This window comes from Dermacentor albipictus, chromosome 8 (assembly GCF_038994185.2).
Source record: "Dermacentor albipictus isolate Rhodes 1998 colony chromosome 8, USDA_Dalb.pri_finalv2, whole genome shotgun sequence".
In the NCBI taxonomy this organism is placed as follows: Eukaryota; Metazoa; Arthropoda; class Arachnida; order Ixodida; family Ixodidae; genus Dermacentor; species Dermacentor albipictus.
Window position 1 is genome coordinate 5,270,424 of NC_091828.1, and position 17,215 is coordinate 5,287,638.

The following is a 17,215-nucleotide window of genomic DNA, read 5'->3' on the forward strand; positions in this document are numbered from 1 at the left end:
CTTCTTCTTCGTTAAATTTCTTTTTATAGCTCCGCGTTCTAAGACATCCTGATCTAGCTTCAAAGAGTAGGGCACTGCCTCTTGAGTTATCATAAAACGCTTCCTTCCTGATCTGCTGTTTCCAGTATCGATATAGTTCTACACTATGCGTCTTTTCCATTGAATTTATCCAATTTTTACCTTCCGCATTTTTAACCTGTCGTTTAATGCTCTGTCCTTTTTCGTCCTCGTGTCTGGCATACTTACTGGTTAGCTTCCTAGTTCTTTTCCGCCATTGTGAGTCAACGCTCTTTCTGTATAGGTATTTAAACACCTAAGCTGCCCACCTGTTATCATCCAATTTCCTCAGACGTTTTTCGTATAGGATTTTACTCTGAGCTTCCCGTGCTTCGAATGATGCCCGGCCCATATCTCCCTGTACTGCTTCGTTTGTGGTTTTCCCGTGGGCACCTAGTGCTAACCTTCCCACAGCTCTCCGATTTACTTCTAGTCTCGACTGAACCTCTGCCCTTAAACACAGGACCGCATTCCCGAAAGTAAGCCCCCGCACCATTACTCCCTTCCAGATGCCTCTCAGTACCTCATACCTGTTGTAACCCCACAATGCCTTATGTTTCATTATCCCGGCATCTCTTCGCCCTTTTGCTATTAGAGACTGTTCTTGCTTTTCCGTGTACATCTGCCCTTTGTTTATCCATACGCCGAGATACTTGTATTCGCCCACTCGGGGTATTTCGTGGCCTTGTATTGTAAGCTCCTGATCAGTTGTATCGTTGAAAAACATCCCACCGGACTATAGCTGCACTAAAACTGAAACCTAAACTGTCTCCTTCGTCCCCACAGTAATTAACCAGAGTTTGCAAATCTTCCTGGCTATCTGCTAACAGTACAATATCGTCCGCATACATTAAACCCGGTAGTCGTTGCTCAACAACCTTCTCGCCTAATCTGTACGACAGATTATACCCTAGATTGCTTCGTTGTAACCTTCTTTCCATGCTTATCATATAAAGCATGAACAGCAGCGGTGATAGAGGACAACCTTGCCTTAATTCTTTGTGAACCTCGACAGTTGTCGTACTCTTGATTCCTTCCCATGTTATTTCAACATTATTTTCTCGATATAGTTCCTGTAGAAAATCAATTACCTCATTACCGATACCTTCAGCTCTTAATATGTTCCACAGTAGTTCCCTGTTCACATTGTCGTATGCACCACTTATGTCCAGGAAGGCTAAATACAGAGGTCTATTTTCCGCCTTAGCCATTTCTATGCACTGGGTAAGCACGAACAGGCTATCATCTAAGTGCCTACCACTTCTGAACCCGTTCTGAAGTTCTCCAAGTATTCTATTACTTTCTACCCATGACTGCATTTTTAATTTCACCGCCTGCATCGCCAGCCTATATATAACTGATGTTATCGTAATTGGTCGGAAAGATTTTATGTTCTTCTTATCACCTTTCCCTTTACAAATCAAATTCATTTTACTCTGTTTCCAGCTGTGCGGAATTTGCTTATTTGTTATGACTGCCTCCAATGCTTTTATCAGCGTTTCCTTGCTTCTTGGGCCAAGTTCATTAATTAACTTGATTGGAATTTCGTCTATCCCCGCGGATGTGCATTTTGGAACATTTGCTTCCGCCTTTTTATCAGAAGGGGCACTCCAAAGGGTGTAAACTGTTCTATGCTGATAACGCGTGTGCCCTTCGTTACTGGAAAGTTCCGGGCTAGCGTTAAAGAAAGGAAACGCATCAAGGCAGATGATAATTAACGTTGTGAGGCAGAAGGGGCACGCCAAAGGGTGTAAACTGTTCTTAGAGTGTATTGGCTACGAGGAGTTACGGAGTCGCCATCTATCGGAAGCGCCTCGCTGGCGTAGTATGAGGGATCACGTGGCGCGCTCCTCATAGGTTTTGCTGTCACCGCTCACTGAAAACACCACGCGCGAGCTCTTCCGGACATTTCTGTAAGCACTTTCGAAACGAGAGAAGTTTCTTAGAGTCTAAATAATAATCTTGGGCAAACTGAAAGCACACAATCGTTTACAGACGCTATCTCTTTACCGAATACGTACAGTGAACGCCACTGTGCGCGGTCGCCGCGATGGAGTCTCCCGAACCGGCTTCTTGCGTGAAAGGTAGGTAAACGCTGAGAGCAAACTATGTGAAATATGTTCTTATTGTGTTTGTATAACTAAATCGAGCGCATTAGAACGAAGCCTCAATGCAGCGATCGCGCAGATTCGTAGCGACCGACTGCGCGTCTGCATGCTTGTCCGCGCACTGTTTCGCTTTCTCCGCGCGCGCGTTTTCTCACCGTGCCATGAGCTTTAGGCCGCAGAATATAAGCATTTGACAGTATACAAGCAACCATTGTTGCGTGGGCGCTGTCAGAGCTGTTCAAAAATAATTTCATTGTGGAGACTTCGACGCCTACGGGTACTGTAATGTGTCGTCGCGACGATTCAATCTTTTTTTTCTTCTCAATTCTTTGACCTTTCAATATTATTTCTCGAGTTGCGTCGCACTGTATGTTTTTTGGTGTTCTCAGAGTGCAATTTCCCGCTGCTCCTTTTTTGTAATCCAGTGCATTAATTCATAACACAAACATGACCATATGCCATGCTTTTTTTTTTAAATGTGCTTCTTACCGCTGCCTTTCCACTCCACTGAACTTCCCAGTATCTATAGCATCGACAAGTTCATAGACCAAACCGTCATGACATTAGTCGGGTAGCGGACTCGGGCGAGCGTCTCAGTGCGCGTTTTCAGAACATCGCAGACCGGGCGCCGTAGCAGAAATCTTCCTCGCGTCTGTGCTTGCTGCATACCCGAGTTGTAGCCGATGACTGTTTGCCGGTTTTATGTTTCGCGAGCAAAGCTTCACGCAGCTTCTTGTCCTGCGGCTACGTGTGAATAAGGCTGACACCGGCCTCCGTTACGTGCGTCCGGCCCTGCGGCTCCGAGCAGTAGCCTACCACGTTGCGCGCCTTCAAAGGCAGCCACTACCTATTGTAGTGCTTTGAAGCGTTGTAAAGGAGACACTCGAAGCGGGAAAATTTCGCCACTAAACGAGGACCGCAGCGTACGAGGGAATTTTAAACTCGTTTTCAGCTCGCTTCGGCGCGCCCGAAGCAGCCGATGCGGCCGCTATGTCCACGTGATCCCTCCTAGCACGTCACGCCGACGGGGGCGCCAGCTTTTCCAGTGGTGGAGCTCGAGGCCAATAAACAACTTGACCCTGCAGTTGAATGTGACGGGGAACTATTCAAAGCTTTGGGTTTTGAAGACAGTGAAAGTAAAATAGGCTTTGAACAGGCAGAAATAACTAAACGCAGGCTATCTGATTAGTGGATAATATCAACGCAAAAGTAAAGGAGTAAATACGTAGGTATCTATGCATATATAGTACCATTCAAGGCTATGTGGCGGGCGCCGCCGCCCGTTTCAAAGGGTCGAGCCTCAATCATCCATCCATCCATAAAGCCGCTGGCTGCGCCATTGCGAACGGCTGCGTAGACGGCGCAGCAGACAGTTTGTCGTTATCCGCTTGTCTGTGCTGAAGTCTTGTGCAGTGGTTGTTTGGTCAACATTGTTCAGCAAAGAGCGCTGAGGAAAACTCCCGGTTAACAGCGTGATATTTCCCAGGGCAGCACGATGTCTTTGAACACCGCTCATGCACCGGGCGGCGTTCTCATCTTCAAAGGAGAGTTGTAAGTGTCCATTCCACTCATAGGCTACGTTTACTTGAAACCAACGCGAGTGGGTCCAGTCACAAATCGGGCCGACGTAGCGTGAAGTGATCGCGTTTACTTAAACTCACTTGTCGTGTCTTCAACGTCGGCACACAGCGTCGAGCCGAGACATCAATGCGTGCGGCTTCCGGTTATCGCAGCTCTCGGCAACAGTTGTATTTCATGATGCATTGCACTGCAGTGCTTATGTTTGCCTTAACATAATACCATTCCCGCCGCTGGCTCATAAATCGTGGCGTTTCAGTGGCTACACGCAAGTCTCGGCGGTAGTGGACCCGACCCGTCCGCGTTGATATGCACGCTGCAAACGTGTCGAGCTGGTTCTTAAGCCATGCAGCGCGCTTGTGTCTCAGCACGGTCAGCCAACGTTTACACACGCCCCACAGGTCGGTTTGTGCCCGACAAGCCGAATCGACCCGCTTCTGTCGGGCTCGTGTGTAGTAATCGTTTGTTTGGACAGTTGACTGCCACCTGGCGCGGTGAAACGGAATGTTGTCGGTAGCTGTATTGCAGTCCTTTCAAAACCGTCCCCGTGAACGTATCCGAAAGTATGTGTACCATCGCTTCGCGAGTTAAACAAATGGCATTCTAGGCCTCTGCTTTGGCAAGCTTGAAGTGTTTACCTTTTCGAACGGTAACGCACTTCATAGGATTTACGCTGTACAGCCACATTGCCACCCATTGCGTCACGCGGGAACTGACAGTGACCCTGATGTCACTGCAGGAAACCGAACTTCTAGATTTTTCCGTTGTGGAAGAGCGCTCTCTGCACACGCCCAACTACCGGCGCTTTTTTCGTTTCTTTTCGTATGCGTTTCCATGCAACATAAAAACTTAGTCCCGTAGTGAAGGAAACCCGTGATGTTATTCGCGGAAAGGCCGGTGACTAGATGAATTTTGCGCTCGCGTGTGTAGAGTGGTTGCACGGTTCCTGCGTTACTTCGGCGTTGCATTTTGCTCGCGATGTATGAATTGGAAGCAAAAATGAGGCCATGGTAGCAGTCTAGTTGGTTGACACGCTTACAAGTACGCGCGCGCACAACATTTTTGTGTAGTATGTGTGCTCGTCCATGGCCTACAAGTCATGATACAACAGTGTGTTCTGGGACGTGAAATACCGTTCAATCAACAGATGCAGCAGTTCAAATCGTAGCGTCATTTGTTGACAAAGTTTGTTCGTATATTGTGGTGTTTACACCTCTTGGTTAAAGAAGACAAAAAACAACAACAACCGAACTGTGGGCATGCGATAACCCCGATGTGTACTCATTGTTGCATAGCAGAAATAAATTGGGGTTTTTCTTCTGCTTCCACGTGTCACCTGGAGTATGAATGAATACGATCATCGATCCTTGTTAGCTAATCCCGTTAAATCATGCCTGGGTAAAAAGAAAGAAGGGGGCACGCCTCGCTTTCCTCATCATTATTTCCATCTGTTGCAGCACTTTCACTAGTGAAAAAAAATCTGCTCAATACCTTGAAAAGTCAGGACCACTTGCCTCTGCCATATGGAGAACCTGCAGTGCGTTGGCACCGCAGTGCAGGAGCAAGCGAATGCGTCTCGCATGTTCAATGCTGCAGCCGGCCTGAGTCGAGCCGTGACAGGTTGTTAGTAGAGCTTTGCAATGTCACATATGAATTGCTGCTTCATAAACTGTGTGAATAGCTATAAGAGCTGCCCACCTGAAACAAAGCTTTTCACTTTTTTGACTCAACCATGCTTCAGAGATCAGCGGGGCAATGATTCGCAGTGTACGCCGTGTGAAATAAGTGATTGTGGCCATTTGCACAGTGTACGCTGTCGCTAGTTTGCTGTGAATTTACACTCCACGCAAGTTAATCAATATTTTTACAGTGCAGACAAAACCGAATAGCAGCCGGCAAAATGGTCATGTGTCTGCAGTCCACATTTCATAGGTGGAAAACCATCGATGGACCCACCTTCCCCTTCGTATGCTCCTGCTGTTTTTCCACCGAGCTAGTGCAAAACTGCATGTGTGTTGTTACGCATGGGCCAATGACTACCTATGACTACCCTAGTGGGAATTGGCAAGTTGACAAGTACATAAAAAGGGGTAACAGTCAGTTTGGCATAATGCAGGAAAAAAGTATGCTACGGACCATGTATACAAGCAGATTGCACAGTTTGTAAACTCGGAACAGTTAGTAAAGAGCCTCGGAAGCATGGCACAATGCATCCGAGACCACGCAAACTTTAGCATTTACACCACCACTACTGCTTTGGCCCCTTGATAGCTTTGCGCATGCAAGCGAAGCTGCGCCACGCTTGCGTAGCGCTACGTGATGGCTTAGATACTACGTGCAGAACTGGCACGTAATGATAGCCGCGTGCTAAAAATATCGGTGTAATGTTACAGTTTCAGCTGCTACACAGGCATGTTGAATCCGTTTGGCAGGCACAGATGACTCTTCATGGGACCAGGCCGAGACCGAAACAGTAAATTGAAAATGGCATGCTTCACCGCTATTACTCAAGCACTCACGCCACCCGAGCAACGTCCACAAACGTAACTAAACTACAGCACAGAAAACTGTGCACAATTGCTGTGGCATCATTAATTGCAACACCGTTCGGGGATCGTACATTTTACTTGCACTTATCTCACTTAGATGTCCGATACATTTAAGATTGGGTTACACCACATGCCAGACGCAAGTGTCATTGTTTACTCAGCAGGAAAAAATAAAAATGCATACTGACCTCAGTTGAGATGGGATATGCCTCCAGATTTATATTTGCCTGTCGCACGCATTGCCCTTTCAGAACACTCAGTCGCACGTCAGCACTTTCTTCTGTGACATCGAAAACATGATTGCTTCGGTGTAATCTATGTCCTTTCTCTTTGTTTGAGGCCCTAAAATATACTGCACTGCTAACTTTCTTGAAACCTATCCATTTTATCATGCCTTTTGCCATCGTGCACCTGCACTTCCACGCCAGCATAGCAGATGGCAGTTTGTAGCACGCAGGTGGAAACGGAAGGGTCCATTGCTGGCGCTTGCGCACGGAGTTGTGCCACCTGTAGGTGTTGCACGTTCCCCCTAGTGTGCCTTTCTACTTAACAAGTGAGTGTCGCTGGTTAGTATTGACTTTTATTTTAAAAGTCGAGGTACTATGCAAGAGCAAGTCGTCTTCTCTGGCTATGTAGATGTGTGGTCACTTTTCCTGTTGCCTAATGCGCTACCACAGAGGCTCTCTGAAAGCCACACCATAGAGCCAACTCTGAGTATGGTTAGACTGGTATTCATTTGTATCTCTGTATTTGCATTCATTTGGTGAGAAAGGGCTAATTATTGCTAAAGGAAATGAAGGTGAAAATGTTTTTAATCTTCCAGTGAATTCCCAGTGCCTCTATGTCAGTGTGGCACCACAGATTTCAAAGTATGATCTTGTGTTTGAAGAGTATCAATTTTAATGGGAAAAATTCTTCCAGTTTCAGTGTTGAGTCATTGGTTCCTTTATAATGCAATGTAAGCCTTCATCGGCAGCAGACAATTATCTAAACTCAAGTAGGCGCTGTCTGAACATACCCCAGTCACACAGTGCACTTCATATCGGGATCTAGCTTATCAGGATCGAATATCAGTTGCGATTGGCTTCCTTCTGCAACTTGCACACATGAGCCAATCACAGTAGAAAAATTAAATCTTGATCAGGTTTGATCATGATTGAAAGTCCCCCATCTGCCTAGGCTGTTGTACGACATCCACCGAAGCACATGATGTGTGTGCCACCTGTTAACCTTGCATCTTCTCTGGCCAACCAAAACTCATGTCATGGTAGTAATAGTGGGCATTTTGCTATCGGGGAACTGTCATTTATTAAGACAGCTTAAGCTAGTGTTCATTTTAATGCTTCTTGAAAACCTTTCTTCATAGAAATTTCCAAATCTCTTGGCATTTCTGGCTCCTTCACACACTGATTTAAAGGGACACCAATACGAAACATTGGATCACATTATATTGATTAAACATTCATAAAGAAATCTTACTTTCATTGATTTCACTGTAACAGGTTAATTGTTAGAGTATAAAATGTTGCTTAAGTATTATTTTTGGCTTTCGAGCTGGAACACGGTGGTGGGTAAGTCGATGTCGCATCACGAATTGCAAAGTACATTTTCGCATTTCTGCCATTGTGGTTCAGTAAAAGTTCCGAAGCTTTCTCTTGAGTACACTCTCTGGCTCTTTTGGAATAATACAATGCATCCCATTTTTACTGATCAAACATTCCATGATGTGACGGGGATCAGCTATGGGAATTTCCAGACAGCGTCATCACCTGTGTTTCGTGTTTGTTTTTTCTGGCGTACCGAGCGTCTTCTTGCAGTAATTGTGGCTTTCTTAGTATCGGAAGCTTGATGCGATGGAATAATGTAATACACACCACAAATTATTTTTCTCTTTAATATCCCTTGAATCTTGAACACCAGATGGCGCAATCAGATGTGAAACGAAGGTCAGTGGAATGCCTTGCATTGGGTGCCTGCGAGAAAGTTAGAAATGAAGCTGTGCAGGGTGATATGGGCTGGACAAGTTTTGAAGGGAGGGAAGCTCAGAGTAAAATTGATTATGAAGAACGACTGAGGAATATGGAAGAAAGTAAATGGGCTGGGAGAGTGTTCACACATTTGTACAGAAAAAAACAATGATTCACAGTGTAGGAAAAGAACTAGGAAGCTTACCTGCTAATATGCAACCGGTATGGTGAGCAGCATGGCAACAAAGAAGGTCAAGTGGAAAGTCAGAGAGGCTGAAATAATCTCATGGGTGGCGGCAATGGAAAAGAAACCTGCCATGAGTAACTAAAGAGGAAAAAACGATCGGGAAAGAAACAGTTTATGATGACTCAAAGGGAAGCTCAGTAGTTTTCAAAGCGAGATCAGTATGCCGTAGAACATGCACCTATAAACCGAGATATAAGAAGGAAGAAGCATGTGCTTGCGGCGGTAAAGCTAGTGAAACAATCGAGCATGCTTTATGTATTAGAATGTGAAGATATCTGCCCAGCAGTTGATTTAGGCATCTAAGGCCTCCTTGAAGCCCTTGAATTCAATGAGAGCAGGGGAAAGTAAACATGTCCACAATAGAGTATAGTAAAAGGCGATTGGAAGATTGGTGGAAGAAAAGTAGGTAAAGGACAAACAATGGCGGCATACAAAAACAAAGGTTCCGTTAGGAGCTCTGAAAGTTTAGTGATGAGAAATCTTCAAGCTTTTTTTAAATATAGGTAGGACATTAAGCAATATAATAACAAGAGCATGATGGCACAACCCACCGTCCCATTCCAAAGGGAATGCTGATAGCATCCATCCATCCATCGACAGGCGCAACTTCACAATATTGCTTTTGTAGCAGTTTTCACTGTGTTTAGGAAGCTTGAGCGGCTCCTTTCCTTGTTTATTTAATATACTCTTCCCTGGCCAAAAAGCATTACAAAGGAGAGTGGTTACAGTCAGTAGAAGATGAAACAAACAAAAGAATGAAATGAAATGGGTCTACAGTAAAATTGTTCATATTTTCCAGGAATTCAGCAATGTTAGCTAAGCAATTCTTGAAATGTTTTGGTCAGCTTTGGTGGCTGGGCATGCAGGAAGGAAATTCCACTCTTCAGAAGTTCATGCTAAGGATGACCGAAGGAAAGCATCAATTCTGAGTGATGGAATTCCAACGGTCCAGCCATGGTGACACATAATTGGGAGAAAAAATCGGTTGCTCAGTGATGATATGTGATGGAAAAGACAAAAATGACTATTTCCTAATAACTGCAAGTCGAGGCTAGACTTTGAGTGGCCTATGCTGGTAGCTTTTATAATAGGATAAAGTGAGCAGAGTTAAATATTTTTTTTAATATTTTAAGTTTTCTTGGGCAGGTCCCAAACTGATGCAGTGTATTAAAGTTTTGAACCTAAATGAATAATGATATGTAAATTTTGACAACAAGATTTTGTGTGAAAGGGTCTTCTGAAGGTACTCCAGAGCTTTTTTTTTTTTTTTAGCATTGTTACTTATACAGATAATGCGAGCTCTCCAAAAGAGCTTGGTTGAAGTTTGAATGTCTAGGTATTTTTAGCAAAACAATGTTTCTAAAAGGACGTTATTAGGGTACCAAACTAGCTATCCATAAATTGGGATTTAGCTGTGTGCATTGATTTATATTGTATGTTGTTTATTTCTAGGCACACTGTTATGCACCAATTGAATATCAGTAATAGGTCAGATTCAAGATAACTTCACCTGTGGGGCCTATTTTGCAAGGAATTAGTCAACAAAAAATGCATGTGAGATGAAACACAGTAGGTAAATTAATAATATTTACATCATCTGTGCAATACTACTGCAGCCAGATGTCTCGTATTGGTCTGCCTCCTCTTTCTGTGCTTTCAAATGAAAGGGAGTCATGTGGGAAATTTAATTCTCGTGCTGTGTTCCTGCTCAAATCCAACAATTGGCATTTGCGGCCAGTCATTCTGTGTTGGCCAAAGACATTTTTCCATAAACTGCGCACTCAATACCAAAACTCGGCAAGTTATTTTTGTGTCTGTGTGTGTGGCAGCACTCCATCCATAGGGGGTCTTCATATTTATGAGAGTTCATTACGACAACCGTTGGGCGCAAGTAAAACAGTTCAAGGGCTTATGGGCGAACAGGGGGGGGGGGGGGGGGGGGGCAAGGTTCAAAGTGCATGGCAATACTAAGTTGCTGTGCAGAATCTCGTATGCTTTGTATATTTCTACATATCCAGTGCACAAGCTCCCACACATATGACTTTCTTTGCTGTATTGTTGCCAACTGACTAGTGTTCTTTTACAAAAAAAGATATGATGGTAAGAAGCTATTAGCCCCGAGAATTAGGAGTGGCGCCCTCTCGCGAGTGACGTCACGGCCAGGACGCCGCTCGCTCCGGCTCGCTCGGCTGCCGTGCGCGCTCGTTCCCTTCGTGTATGCTTGGGATATGGGTGGCTCGAGCCGTACGTATTGAACTATACGTCGGCTTCTTTCAGCTGCCATACCTTAACCACAGTTTCTTCTTCAAAAGCGTGTGAGTCGAGAAACTTTGCGGCTTGGATATCGCAAGCTAAGTAGCGTTAAAGGGGTCTACTAGGTTTTGCAATGCATATATGTGCCGTGTCTATCGGTAAATTTTGACTAAAAAAAGAATATCTGCAAATTCAACGCGCGAAGTTGTGTATGATGCTTCGCTAAACACTTAACATTCCTTTAGTATTTAGTTATGAGAGGCATTGCATTTTACGTGGAAGAAAAATTTGGTAATTGGCGTCAACATGTTATCCGATGTTAGAAAGACACTGCCCAGCGAAGCTGTCGTCACGATTCCTATTACTCTGGTGCGTTGTTCTATTCAAATATGGCCATTCATTGTTGCGTAAAAAAATAGTTAGGCGCGCATTTCTTATGAAAAAGTTTGCTGCTACTTTCATCCCCCTCTGAAACACGCCTCCAAAAAACGAATTGCTCATGGCTGCTAACACGACGGCGCGTCATGTAGAGTATTTACATAGTTAATTCACAAACACCATAGTAGCAATCACCTGAGAGAAAAGTTTCGTTGTTAAGATCGAGAGCCACTCCATTGAAAGTGATGAAATGTTTCATAGTGGCCCTTAGTAGCCTTTATCGACAATATGGCACACCCCCGATCACGTTACGGTAGCAATCGACTGTCCGTACGGCGAGGCACGCTATGTTCGCGAAACCCATCAGTTCACTACAACTTCGAATTAAAACCATAAAGCATTTTTTTTACAGTGCCAACTAGAATGGCTAAAGTATTCTCGAGCTACTACACCGCAGCTTAGATTTCCTGTACACAAAAGGAAAATTCAAGCACCTTCTGTCTCACCATGTCTCGATCCAGCGTTATTCAATTATACAAACGGATAACTATTCGCTTCGTCAGTACATAAAAGAGAACCTTGCAGGCAAATTAAGTTTGCTCCAATCCAATCGCAAACATTCATAAAGAAAGCACCACAAGCCTTGCATATACTTTCACTTGATTTCTGACCCTCCACCGGGGGAATTTTGATATCGTCAATATGTCCCATACTACTAATCATTGACGCTTCGACTTCTTTCTGGCTGCAGCTATGCGGTCCAGCAGGCATACTTCACTAAAAAAATTGGGCCGAGCAGCCTGTGTCAGTTCGCCAAACAGATTCGTCATGTATATTCCTCAAGCAGCAAGCACCAGTAAATTTCTCAAGTGAGTTTGATTTGATTTATTAATTTCCATTTACACACACACATGTACAGAGGAGTGGTAAGTTGAGGTGGATGAGGGAAAAAAGTCGCACAGACGCGGCTTGAGGTAACCTCACCCCCTTAGGTACAATATGGCTGCACGAGGTAACACATCAAGCGCCATATAAATTACATTTATATAGTGGCCATAAAACATTGCAGTTATACAATATATGAAAGAACAGTGAAATATTTCCACAATAACAATGCAAAACACACTGCGGCATTGAAATAAATAAATGATATACACTTGGTAATATAGACAAAAAAAGAGGAACTTAACTTACATTATTAATCATTAACAAACGCGCCCTAAAGAGGTGAGTTGAACGTGTAGCACGGAAAAGGAAATATATATTGGTACATTCCTATTTGTACTCTGTAAATAGCTGTAAGCCTTCATTAACTTTACTTCAAATTTCCGCCGCTTAAAAAAAAAATAAACACGTGAAGAACCGCCTAATGTTGACAAGCAGTTAAAGAAGCAAGTGAGGCGTGTAGAATCTAAGCTCCAGTATTTGTTAAGTCCCCGTGCTACTGCCGAGCGTTTATGTGAGGAAATGCAAAAATTCGGTATTATACCATGAACTACTCGTCGTGAGCAAACCTATTTTAGCGGAATAAAATCAACGTAACTGCTGTAGAAGTCATATATAGCCAGCTTTGCGACATACTTGTTGCACCGCGGCAGTTATGGTATCATAACTGGATTCCTATAGGCTATGCTTTTGCGATTGTCTATCCACGCACGAAAAACCCGCAATGGGCTGGTCTGCGTCGCTTCGGCTGGCACTGTAGCGTTGCCTTCGAGAGCTGCATTGTTGTCTAAGAAATTAGCTCTTTGAATAAATGCTCGCAAAGGAAGACGTCGTAAAAATATATTTGAGACAACCACCATAAGTATACAAGCAGAGAGAACGAGGGCGAACAAACGAAAACACTGCACAAAGCGCCCGGACAACGCCCGAACTGTAGCAGACGACAGGCGCGAGTACTTGCCCTGACGTCACGCGAGCGGCGCTCGCAGCGCCGCCCGTGTTCGTTCTCGGGGCTAATAGCCGGGGCAACGTAACGGTCCTATTCCAATTCATTTTTTTTTTTCATGCTATGTAAGTGGTTTTGAGCATTGCATTGACCAAATTATCACCAATGTCAGCCAGTTGTGGGCACTCGGTAACAAAGCATTAGGATGGAGTGAATGGATTTGCTACATTATATCAGCCTAAATTTGTTTCTTCTATTGTTGTTGACAGGCAAACATTTGCCATGGCACAGTTGTGGACTTAATATTTCAGGTGTACAAGATGACTGCCTAAAGTGTGCACAATGTCGGCATAACCAATGTATGTGATCTACGACAAATAGCTTTTCACCCCCTGTGCTGGTAAAACAACTAAGCTCTCAGTGCCCATTCACCTTTGAGGGAACGGAAGGAAAAGAAAGCGTTGTTGTCGGCCAAAGTTTTTCCACAGCAGGCGAGGGACTTTGTTGGCTCCACAGGCATGGTTTTTGCTTGGATTGCTCCTCATTGACTCATTCAGAAGGACCACACCTTGTAATGTGGTAGGAATAGCTTGCAATAAAACATGTGCCATTTATTCCTCCTTTAGAAATTCAGAAATATGGGGCAGTAGCAAAGTTGTTGTGCTGTTTCTATAGAAGAGCATGTAAAAGAGATATTTATTTATTTATTTTTATTTTGTTCATTATGTACTGCAGACCAATCTGGTTCAAGCAGGACGGGCAATAAAATTCACAGAATATCTGTTTGTAAAAGGAGAACAACAACAGGAAAAGAAACATGATAGTACCAGAGGAAAAAACACAAAAAGACATGATCATCTTGTCATATAGTGCATGATAAGGTTCTGTTAGGTTATTCCAGTCGGACACAGAATGCAGAAAAAAGGAAAACTTATAAATGTCTGTTCTTGCAAAGTAAGGGGTTAGAAAGTGTGTTTGGTAATGTTGCATAGGTCTTGTGGCCAAAGGGGAAAGAAACTGTGTCTGATCAATAGCCATTTTACCGTGAAGAAGTAAGTTTAAAAAATTCAAACGCTATTTTTTTCTTGATTCAAGCAGCTCAATCTTGTTGGCTTTCATGAGCTCAGAAGGAGAATCATCATCATCATCAGCCTGGTTACGCCCGCTGCAGGGCAAAGGCCTCTCCCATACTTCTCCAACAACCCCAGTCATGTACTAATTGAGGCTATGCCGTCCCTGCAAACTTCTTAATCTCATCCGCCCACCTTTCTGCCGCCCCCTGCTACGCTTCCCTTCCCTTGGGATCCAGTCCGTAACCCTTAATGACCATCGGTTATCTTCCCTCCTCATTACATGTCCTGCCCATGCCCATTTCTTTTTCTTGATTTCAACTAAGATGTCATTAACTCGCGTTTGTTCCCTTATCCAATCTGCTCTTTTCTTATCCCTTAACGTTACACCCATCATTCTTTCCATAGCTCGTTGCGTCGTCCTCAATTTGAGTAGAACCCTTTTTGTAAGCCTCCAGGTTTCTGCCCCGTAGCTGAGTACTGGTAAGTCACAGCTATTATATACTTTTCTCTTGACGGATAATGGCAACCTGCTGTTCATGATCTGAGAATGCCTGCCAAACGCACCACAGCCCATTCTTATTCTTCTGATTATTTCCGTCTCATTATCCGGATCCGCCCTCACTACCTGCCCTAAGTAGATGTATTCTCTTACGACTTCCAGTGCCTCACTGCCTATTGTAAATTGCTGTTCTCTGCCGAGACTGTTAAAGATTACTCTAGTTTTCTGCAGTATAATTTTTAGACCCACTATTCTGCTTTGCCTGTCCAGGTCAGTGAGCATGCATCGCAATTGGTCCCCTGAGTTACTTAGCAAGGCAATATCATCAGCGAATCGCAAGTTACTAAGGTATTCTCCATTAACTTTTATCCCCAATTCTTCCCAATCCAGGTCTCTGAAACACGCTGTGAATAGCATTGGAGAAATCGTATCTCCCTGCCTGACGCCTTTCTTTATTGGGATTTTGCTGCTTGCTTATGGAGGACTACGGTGGCTGTGGAGCCGCTATAGATATCTTTCAGTATCTTTACATACGGCTCGTCTACACCCTGGTTCCGTAATGCCTCCATGACTGCTGAGGTTTCGACAGAATCAAGCGCTTTCTCGTAATCAATGAAAGCGATATATAAGGGTTGGTTATATTCCGCACATTTCTCTATCACCTGATTGATAGTGTGAATATGATCTATTGTTGAGTAGCCTTTACGGAATCCTGCCTGGTCCTTTGCTTGACAGAAATCTAAGGTGTTCCTGATTCTATTTGCGATTACCTTAGTAAATAGTTTGTAGGCAACTGACAGCAAGCTGATCGGTCTATAATTTTTCAAGTCTTTGGCGTCGCCTTTCTTATGGATTAGGATTGTGTTAGCGTTCTTCCAAGATTCCGGTACGCTCGAGGTCATGAGGCATTGCGTATACAAGGTGGCCAGTTTCTCTAGAACAATCTGTCCACCATCCTTCAACAAATCTGCTGTTACCTGATCCTCCCCAGCTGCCTTCCCCCTTTGCATATCTTCCAAGGCTTTCTTTACTTCTTCCGGCGTTACCTTTGGGATTTCGAATTCCTGTAGACTATTTTCTCTTCCATTATCGTCGTGGGTGCCACTGGTACTGTATAAATCTCTGTAGAACTCCTCGGCCACTTCAACTATCTCATCCATATTAGTAATGATATTGCCGGCTTTGTCTCTTAACGCATACATCTGATTCTTGCCCATTCCTAGTTTCTTTTTCACTGTTTTTAGGCTTCCTCCGTTCCTGAGAGCATGTTCAATTCTATCCATATTATACTTCCTTATGTCAGCTGTCTTACGCTTGTTGATTAACTTCGAAAGTTCTGCCAGTTCTATTCTAGCTGTAGGGTTAAAAGCTTTCATACATTGGCGTTTCTTGATCAGATCTTTCGTCTCCTGTGATAGTTTGCTGGTATCCTGCCTAACGGAGGTACCACCGACTTCCATTGCACACTCCTTAATGATGCCCACAAGATTGTCGTTCATTGCTTCAACACTAAGGTCCTCTTCCTGAGTTAAAGCCGAATACCTGTTCTGTAGCTTGATCTGGAATTCCTCTATTTTCCCTCTTGCCGCTAACTCATTAATCGGCTTCTTATGTACCAGTTTCTTCCGTTCCCTCCTCAGGTCTAGGCTAATTCAAGTTCTTACCATCCTGTGGTCACTGCAGCACACCTTGCCGAGCACGTCCACATCTTGTATGATGCCAGGGTTAGCGCAGAGTATGAAGTCTATTTCATTTCTAGTCTCGCCATTCGGGCTCCTCCACGTCCACTTTGGGCTATCCCGCTTGCGGAAGAAGGTATTCATTATCCTCATATTATTCTGTTCCGCAAACTCTACTAATAACTCTCCCCTGCTATTTCTAGTGCCTATGCCATATTCCCCCACTGCCTTGTCTCCAGCCTGCTTCTTGCCTACCTTGGCATTAAAGTCGCCCATTAGTATAGTGTATTTAGTTTTCACTCTACCCATTGCCGATTCCACGTCTTCATAGAAGCTTTCGACTTGCTGGTCATCATGACTGGATGTAGGGGCGTAGACCTGTACGATCTTCATTTTGTACCTCTTATTAAGTTTATTAAGACTCCTAGTTCTCTTCTCTCCGCTAGGCCCTGGTAGCACAGGACGTGCCCGCTTTTTAACACTGTATATGCTTCTTTTGGCCTCCTAACTTCACTGAGCCCTATTATATCCCATTTACTGCCCTCTCATTCCTCCAACAGCACTGCTAGACTGCTAGACTCGCCTCACTAGATAGTGTTCTAGCGTTAAACGTTGCCAGGTTCATATTCCAATGGCGGCCTGTCTGGAGCCAGTGATTCTTAGCACCCTCCGCTGTGTCGCAGGTCTGACCGCCGCCATGGTCAGTTGCTTCGCAGCTGCTGGGGACTGAGGGCCGGGGTTTGATTGTTGTGTTCATATAGGAGGTTGTGGCCAAGTACTGCACCAGGGTGGCCAATCCTGCTCTGGTGAGGGAGTGCGTTACCGGTTCTGGTCACCGGGATCAGGCCACACTCCAGGCCTGTTTGTGGAATTTTATCAGCACGCAGATTTTTTTTTTTTAATCCGGTGAAAAATTGCCGGCACCGGGATTCGAAC

General features: G+C 44.3%; 1 protein-coding gene across 1 annotated transcript in view; it reads left to right on the forward strand.

Annotated features, from left to right (window-relative positions):
* Positions 1 to 3,500: 3,500 nt before the first annotated feature.
* LOC135908135 (WW domain-binding protein 2-like) overlaps positions 3,501 to 17,215 on the forward strand; it is a 180,006-nt gene continuing 166,291 nt past the window's right edge. Inside the window, exon 1 of the mRNA XM_065439901.2 lies at positions 3,501 to 3,716. Coding sequence (XP_065295973.2) covers positions 3,661 to 3,716 — 56 coding nt within the window. The 5' untranslated portion in view covers positions 3,501 to 3,660. The remainder of the gene's footprint in view (positions 3,717 to 17,215) is intronic.